Source organism: Protobothrops mucrosquamatus, unplaced genomic scaffold (assembly GCF_001527695.2).
Source record: "Protobothrops mucrosquamatus isolate PMUCROS unplaced genomic scaffold, P.Mucros_1.0 scaffold963, whole genome shotgun sequence".
Lineage (NCBI taxonomy): Eukaryota > Metazoa > Chordata > Lepidosauria > Squamata > Viperidae > Protobothrops > Protobothrops mucrosquamatus.
This window is the reverse complement of record NW_015387207.1, coordinates 224,948-233,851: the sequence shown is the minus strand read 5'-3', so window position 1 is coordinate 233,851 and position 8,904 is coordinate 224,948. Positions and strand designations below refer to the sequence as shown.

Sequence of the window (8,904 nt, the reverse complement as noted above, 5' to 3'; positions counted from 1 at the left end):
CTTACCTAAACAGATAATATGCTTAAGTTCCTTCCTATCTCTTCCTGTCTTTGTTAAGCTCTTTTCTCCTTTTGATCTACCTGTATTTGTTCTTTACCTCTTTGATCATGTAATGTGTTACTAGGAATTTTCTAATGAAGAAACTTGATGTCAGCATCTAATGGTTAAAACTTATGAATGTAAAAAGTCAGCATTTAATAGTAAAGCCTATGTATGTAAAAAGTATATAAAAACCAATAAACACACAGAGACTCTCAAGCTGTGACAAGCAGCTTTGCAGCAGCTTCAAATCTCTGCTCAAGATATGCCTGAGTCTTTTTCTTAGCGTCTTACACCAGTGTACAGGGACCACCACGGGTAGGTTTTGATAAGTCCTTTAAGAGAAGTATCAGCTTCATTTATTAAGAATAACCTGCTTCTTTTTCCTCTACTACTGGTTTACAAGGTACCAAGCAGTTTGGGTTTTAGTCATTTCCTTTTGGGTTACAGACTGTTTTGAGCATGGAGTGGGAAATCAGTAGTTCTCAGCTGGCTTGAGGGAAATATGTTCAGACTTGGTAACTAGGCTGCCTAGAACACAGTAATGGCTGGAAACTTCAGTTCTGGGGATAATGGTTGAATGGACTTCAAGGCATTGGGTCAGCAGTCAGAAGTTGTTAGCTATAGAATATATTTTCTTACCAGAGTTTCTGCTTTTTACTTGCAGGTGCATCGACAGGAGGATGGGTAAGAAATAAGACCAATTGATTTTCTAGTCATAAAGATGTTGTCAGCCTTGCATGATATAGTTACAATGGCTGTGTTCACTTGGCCATGTAAAAGAGGAAAATACCACTATTAACACTTCACATCAGAGGCATCCTTGGTAGGGTGTCTGAGTGTGGGAAGTGTGTGTGTGTGTGTATGTGTGTGTGTGTGTACACGTCATCAGAGCCCAACTTCTTTTTACTCGCATGATGTTATGGAAAAATTCAATCTTTCTTTTACAACAGTCTATTTATTTATTGCTCTGTAATATATAATACAAACATACAAAAGAAAATAGTAGGAAAATAGGGGAGGGAAAAGGGAAGGGAAAAATGTGGGGCAGAGGGAAAAGAGAAAGAAAAAAGTGTTGATTTCTGACTCTCTTTGATGCAATAGCATAACATCAAACCTCGATTTTTTACTTTTACATAATAAAATAAAGTAGCCATTTCTATAACCACAAACTTATTCGGTTTTTCCACTTCAAGCACAAAGTCCAGAAGCGGTTTCCAAAAAGTTGGGAAGTGTTAAATTTGACTTCCCATGGCAATACAAGTCTCTTACTTGAAGCTTAGTATATATGTCAAAAATCTGACTGGCACATATCTATTCCCTTAGGTTTACTAACCGGGGTTCTCCTTGGAGCTGGTAAGTTGTTTCTCTATATCGCGTAATGGATTGTCATCATATTGGTGGGAGAATTTTGCATTAGAGGAGCAGTTCTTAGTACAAACAAGATGTTTAATTTGGGAAAAGAGAACTCTAGATTTGGGGGCGCTTCCTAATGCTGATGGAACTTGAGCAGGATCATCCTTTTTTTTCCTAGCTTTTAAGAAGCACATACATGCATCAAGAACCTGTAATACCCAAGTAATTGTTACTATTAACAAAAATGACTTGAGGATCCATAGGGAGGTTAGAAGCTTCAGTGATAAGGGCAGTCTTCAATCTGTACCAGAGATGGGCAATGGTTGCAACAGTTTGTGTGAAAAACGGTCATGTCACTTTTTTCATTGCCATTTTAACTTTGGTCACTAACAAGTGGTAGTAAGTGGAGACCTGCCTGCATATGCTCCTTTTTTCCCAAATGGATTCCTGTATTCTATACAGTGCCATATCGTCAGTGTGTCATTAATGTTCACAGAGCACAACACTGAGAAACAGCTTTGTTTTTTGTTGAAGGATTCGTTAGCTACCTTCTGTGAGTAAAACCACTACTGAGCTAGGTTGTACCTGTTTCTGTTTAGACCAGGAGTAGGCAACCATGGCCCCTTCATGACTGGTGGACTTCAATTCCCAGAATTCCTGAGTTAGCATGGGGGAACTATGGCCCCGTCATGACTTGTGGACTTCAACTCCCAGAATTCCTCAGCCAGCATGGGGGAACTATGGCCCCGTCATGACTCGTGGACTTCAACTCCCAGAATTCCTGAGCCAGCATGGCTCAGCTTGAAAACTCTCCCTTTCCCCTCAGCATGGCTGGCTCAGGAATTCTGGGAGTTGAAGTCCACGAGTCATAAAAGAGCCAAGGTTGCCTACCCCTGGGTTAGACCTTAAGGGACATACAGGCAGGTGAAGTAATTTAGAAAACCAATGAAGTGATTAAAACATCGGATTGCTTTAAGGAGACATGCATTCCCTTTGACCGTGCAACTGATTGAATGGCTGGTGAGAAATAAGGTGTGGAAAGAAAAATTGGCAGAAAATGCAGTAAATAAACCAGTGATATCTGGGTTATGTCTGTGCAGCAGTAACTAACAGCCTGCTTTTCAGGGGCTGCAGCCATCGGTGCCCCGCTCGTGCTGAGTGCCATGGGGTTCACGGCTGCCGGCATTGCTGCAGGATCGCTGGCAGCCAAGATGATGTCAGCTGCAGCCATCGCCAACGGGGGTGGTGTGGCCGCCGGAAGCATCGTTGCCCTCGGGCAATCCGCTGGTCAGTATCGCTTTTCAGTTTTTTGCCCTGTTGCCGCAAAACCTGTAGTGGCTCAGCCATTTATTATGCCACAGCCTTTTGCCAGACGGTTCTCCATTTCTTCAAATGCCTGTTGTGATTTTGAAAAAAGGATGCCTATATGCTTGTGGGAAGGTGCCAACGGGAACACAGAAGCTGAATGTTATTGCTTTAGATCAGGGATGTCAAACTCAATTTCATTGAGGGCCGCATCAGCATTGTGGTTGCCCTCAGGGGGGCCGGGTGAGTGTGGCCAGGGTGGGTGTGGCCTATTGGGTGGGTGTGGATGAAGTGGGTGTGGCCTATTGGGTGGGCATGGCCAGCTCTACATCGTTCGCATCAAGGGGGCCTGTGGGGGCCTGGGCAGGAGTGGGACAGATCTGAGGGTCTCTGGCAGAAGGGGGTGGGGCCGGAGCAAGTGCCAAGGCATGGTCCACTGGAGGAGCCTCACTGCCTGCCGAAACCCCTCCCCCAGAGCCCATCAAGCCGGATATGTGAAGTAGGCAAGGGCCATTTGCTGGCCACTTCCAGGCAATGGTGCATTTCTTCATTCCTCACAAAGGGTGACACCTCCCCAGCATGCACCCAGGAGCTGGGGGCCGACACAACACGGGCTGGTTCCTCACTTTTCCAGACGGCCTTGTGGAGCTAAGACTGAATGTGTTTCAGCATAGATGGCCACCATAAAATTGTACATTGGCTCCCGGCCGGCCTGGGCCAGGGCCAAGGCAGCGGGGGCCATTCCCTCACTGTTTCCAGGATGGCTTCGCTGGCCACATGAAACCACTTCGCGGGCCGCATCCGGCCCCCGGGCCTTGTGTTTGACATGTCTGCCCTATATCATCCTGGAGAATCTTTCCTTAAAAACCTCCAGCAATGGAGCACCTACAACTTTGACATGTCTGCTTTAGATCATTTTAATAAGAGGAAATGTCAGCCTGGTATGCTGCAACATGCCTTTCTCTCTCGTGGATGGGCAACCTGATTTCCTAGGATCATGTGTGATCTACAATACTATTTGTGGAGACTCCGCTGACTTTGCATAATTGGTATCAGTGGACAACTGTTTCCTATTGCTCCATGGTGGGAAACCCTAATGTAAGTCCTAAAATGGCAATTGATGGGTTGATCTATGCCTTCAAATGAGTCCTGACTCCTGGTTACTGCCTAAGCAATTGCCTGCAGTTTTCTAGGCAACATTTATCAACAGGAACCAAAAATGGACAGGGAGGCTCTCCACTCCTGCCTGGTCATCTCCTGTTTTGACTATTGCAATGTGCTCTATAGGGGCTATCTTTGAAAGTATCTGCAAGCTTCAGCTGGTGCAGAATGACATGTAACAGTTTTGCTCCACCGTGCCAGTGGGTGCAATGGGTGCCAGTTTCCCCCCCGGTCCAATTCAAGATATCAGCTATGGTCTTTAAAGGCCTCCATGGACTGGGGCCAAGCTATCTACAAAACCCTCTTTGTCCCATTACCTCTGCCTGTCCCATCCAATCAAGCAGGGAAGGTATGTTGCAGACCCTGTCAGTTAAGGAATTCCAACTGGTAGCGTTTAGGAAGAGAGCCTTCTCTGTCATTGCCCCTGCCCTATGGGATACTTTCCCCCCAGAAGTGAGACAGGCCACCAATTCTGCAATCTTGCACAAGTAGTCCAGTTGTTGTTGTTGTTAGTTGCGAAGTCATGTCCGACCCATCGCGACTCCATGGACAACGTTCCTCCAGGCCTTCCTGTCCTCTACCATCTTCTGGAGTCCATTTAAGCTCACGCCTCCTGCTTCAGTGACTCCATCCAGCCACCTCATTCTCTGTCATCCCCTTCTTCTATTGCCCTCCATCTTTCCCAGCATTAGGCTCTTCTCCAGTGAGTCCTTCCTTTTCATTAGGTGGCCAAAGGACTTGAGTTTCAACTTCAGGATCTGGCCTTCTAAAGAGCAGTCAGGGTTGATCTCCTCTAGGACTGACCGGTTTGTTCGCCTTGCAGTCCAGGGGACTCGCAGTAGCCCAGAGGAGTATGCAACTATGGGGCTGGTTGGTACCCTGACAGCCCTCCCTTCAACTTTTATTTTTAAGTGTTTTAAATTGCCTCTTTTACATTTTCTATTTTTATTGTTCTTATATTTTAATATTTTATTGTACACTGCCCAGAATTCCTCTGTGAGGGAAATGGCCACTTTAAAAATGTGAGAAATAAAATAAAATTTTTGGAAAAGGCTGCCTTCTTTTTAGGGTTAATAGAGGGACTGGCCCAAAGATCTAAATCAGGATTAGAACTCAGGGCCCCCAATTTCTGTCTTGGTCTCTTAACCATTATACCCCACTGGCTCTTTAAACGGCTCAAGTACGCTCAGGTTCCTAGCCAGCCACCTTGGTAGATCCACCCTTCCCCAGTATGTAGCTTTCAAATAAGGGATGTACAAAACAGAGAAAATGTTCTGTTGGAACTCAGAACCAAAGACTGAACTGTAGAAGGTCTGTCAACCTGCTCCATGCCAGCCGTAATTGGGCAGAAACAAGGATGTTCCACATTACCACTGAAACAAACTAGAAATAGTTTGGAGTGTTTTGGCCAAGGAAAAAAACTGAGATTCAGAATCCTAGATGGCAGTACCCGGATATAAAAGACAATTAACTGAGTTTTTAAAAAAAGGCTTGGGACAAACACATATCCATCATCTGACAAAAATTAAAAATAAAATAATAAAAATGATATAAAAATAGTAAATAATAAATTCATTAATTAAAAAGAAAAAACTCAAAGCACAAACTCCAGGGCCCCTGCCTTTTTCTTCTAAGTTTTGCTTGTTAACCTTTGCTGCCATCTAGTGGTGGTTGTCCAAATCTGAGCCCAACATTTCTGTTACTAAATGAGACATTTGTTAAGTGAGTTTTGCCCTATTTTATCTTTCTTGCCACAGTAGTTAACTGAATCGCTGCCGTTGTTAAGTTAGCAACATAGTTGTTAAGTGAAGCGGATTTCCCTATTCTTGTTACTTGTCAGAATGTTGCAAAAGGTGATGACATGAACGGTCATAAATATGAGTCAGTTGTCAAGCATCTGAACTTTGATCACGTGATTCTGGGGATGCTGCAATGGCCGTGTGAAAAATGGTCATAAGTCACTTTTTTCAGTGCTGTTGTAACTTTGAACAGTCACTAAGTGAATTGTTGAGGACTACCTGTACTGTAGCATTGTTGCTGTTGTTGTTAGTTGCGAAGTCGTGTCCGACCCATTGCGGCCTCATGGACAACGTTCCTCCAGGCCTTCCTGTCCTCTACCATCTTCTGGAGTCCATTGAAGCTCACGCCTCCTGCTTCAGTGACTCCATCCAGCCACCTCATTCTCTGTCGTCCCCTTCTTCTATTGCCCTCCATCTTTCCCAGCATCAGGCTCTTCTCCAGTGAGTCCTTCCTTCTCATTAGGTGGCCAAAGTACTTGAGTTTCTACTTCAGGATCTGGCCTTCTAAAGAGCAGTCGGGGTTGATCTCCTCCAGGACTGACCGGTTTGATCGCCTTTGATCACTGTAGCATTAGAACCATGATTCCCGTTTTCTTTGGAAGAACATACATACGTTCTTACTGAAAGGACACAATGAAGGAGAGGTTGGTGTTGTGTTTCAGATTCCTCACAAGACACTTCCCTTTCAAAAATCAATTACTTCCGGCGGTTTTTGAAGGGTGTAGTCCAAAAGATCAAGATGGTGGCTACAATGGTACAAATGAAGCTACAGAAGCTTGCAGATACACAATTAGTTTCTTGAGGCCAGATGGACATCCTTGCAAAAAATATTACATTGATTCCACGAGAGGGTTATTTTTAAAAAAATATTTTCAAATACACCTCTCTCTTTTTCTAAATCTAATTGGATTGTTTCTCTCCATTCCAATATTTAAAGATCAGCCTGCATTTACTTTTTCTGTTTTTCCTGGAAGCAAAACAAATGGCAGTTTCTTCTTCTTCTTTTTATGCCATCCATATCCATTATCGGACGTTGGTGATCATGTTGGCGATCCTGTTTTTATCAGCAGCCGCACAAAAAAGTGCTGCTGAGTTTTGTCCAAACCAGTCCCTTAGATTTTGAAGCCACGATGTTCTTCTTCTGCCTGGACCTCGTTTGCCTTCCATCTTTCCCTGGAGGGTTAAACGGAGTATGCCGTATTTTTCTGAGTGTCGCATCACATGTCCGAAATATTCTAATTTTCATTTTTTAATTGTTTTGATGATTTCCCTTGGCTTTCCCAGGCGGCTTATCCCCTCCTCATTTCTGATCTTGTCAACCCAGCTTATACGTAACAGCCGCCTGTACATCCACATTTCAAATGCTTCTAGTCTCTTCAGGTGGCCTTCTGTCAGAGACCGACTCTCTACTCCATAGAGCAGGATAGAAAAAATATAGCATCTGACAAGCCTGATTTTCAGTTTCTACTTGATCAAATGAACATTTGGAGGGAGGTGAGAGGACAAGAAAAAGCTACTCAGAATAGAGGCCCCACCCTGTAAACACGAAACATTTCTCTTAGTATAGTACTAATAGTATGCCAAACCAATAAGTAATTATAGGACATGCATTCTTGAAGAACAGAGAATATACAGGTCAAATCACCAAGTGCAAAGTAGCTTTTGGAGTTAACAACAGTGTTCAAGGATGAATAGACGATATGTCCATATGACTATTTTAACAGGTGAACAGAGTATTTTGCATTTTAAAATGTGTTCTGAACAAAAGGGTACAAGAGAATGAACTTTACACAGACCAAGATTGAATGATAGTCGAAGAGCTATCCAAAACCAAAGTATCAGTGCCAAATTTTTGAAAAAAATATGTAACAATAATTAAGAAATGTTGAGTTTAGCTGTTTTTATCCTGCTGAATGTGAAGTTTGAGTGCCTTGAAAATAAAGACTTAATGAATATATACACACAGAAACTCAAAATCAGTTAAGAACCAAAAATTTACAGGGTGCACTTACCTATGTACTTAAGCAGATAATAAAAAGACCAATGTGTAATTGTACTATTTACATTTATATGTGTGGCTTATTTTCCCTAGCTCAATTTGCAAAGATCTTACTTTTAAGTCTCCATGATATCACATTAGTGTTTTCAGATACTTGTAGGACATTTGATAAGTGGTTTTTCATCTTCCTAATTCTGTTACCTGTTTTTGTTTTTCACCCTAGGGATGGCAGGCCTTGGTGTCGCTACCAAAGCTGCGATAACTGCCACTGGTGCAGTGGTGGGGCTTCTGGTGTAAGAAATATCTGCAAAGGAGTTCACGATGTCATTTAGAAGAGCAGACCTTAAATACATATCTGTGAACTAAGAAGCTTATTTGCTAATCAATAACCAATTTATCTCAATCATAATCTGAATAAAATCATTTGACACTCTCAGTTATAAACTATATAGCTTTTTAAAAAAAACGTTGGTATTTGAAAATAGGAAAAACTTTTGATGTATTGAAGCTTGCTTTTTGTAAAGGAAAAATGGTATCTCTTGATCATGTTAAACTTGGGTTTTCTTTTCTTTTATTTACATTGGGATTTTGGGACCCTCTCAGGCCTTTGAAAGGGGTTTTGTTGCAATAAGAGTTGAGATGTGGAACGCTGAGTGTTATATATATTAATTATTCTTAAAATCCCTGAGCTTTGCGTAGACTTTTTGCTGATTAACTATTTTATGTAGTGGGGTGCTTCGATAGACAAGGAGCAACACAGCGTCATTGTATAGCTTTATTGTAGTAGCAAGAGAACTGGCCAGCGACAGGTAATGGCCGATACTTATACATTTAAGACCTCAGATGTTCATCCAATTACCTGCCTAGAATCTCCCGCCCAAATATGAATGCTCCCACCGAAAGAGTTGGGAATAACCGTTAGGGTCCCCTGAGGGCTAACCTCAGCTTGATAGGAAATGCCCATTTAGCTTCTCCACAATGGGCGGGGGTCAGTCGCTTGCATATCTACAGTACAGAACATAACAAACTGGATTAAAGACATTACTTATTTGATTTCTCTGTTTATTAAGTAAATAGACACAATGACGGCAAACGAGGTACATTAAAAATTCAGTTTAAAATCCACAATTTAACCCCCATCTCATGGTGGCGGCAACAGAGTCAAACAAGCAAATTGATAGGCTCTGAATGGGTTCCTCAAGCCTGCTGACAAAACCATTGTAAGTTGCCTTGCAGTAGGAGGGT

At 42.6% G+C, this 8,904-nt stretch overlaps 1 protein-coding gene across 1 annotated transcript; it reads left to right on the top strand.

Moving 5' to 3' along the window:
• Positions 1-712: 712 nt before the first annotated feature.
• LOC107290756 (interferon alpha-inducible protein 27-like protein 2A) lies at positions 713-8,064 on the top strand. The gene is made up of 4 exons (XM_015819667.1): positions 713-726; positions 1,366-1,395; positions 2,521-2,682; positions 7,883-8,064. The coding sequence occupies exons 1-4, from the start codon at positions 723-725 to the stop codon at positions 7,954-7,956; spliced, it is 270 nt and encodes an 89-aa protein (XP_015675153.1). The 5' UTR covers positions 713-722; the 3' UTR covers positions 7,957-8,064.
• The last annotated feature ends 840 nt before the right edge of the window (positions 8,065-8,904 follow it).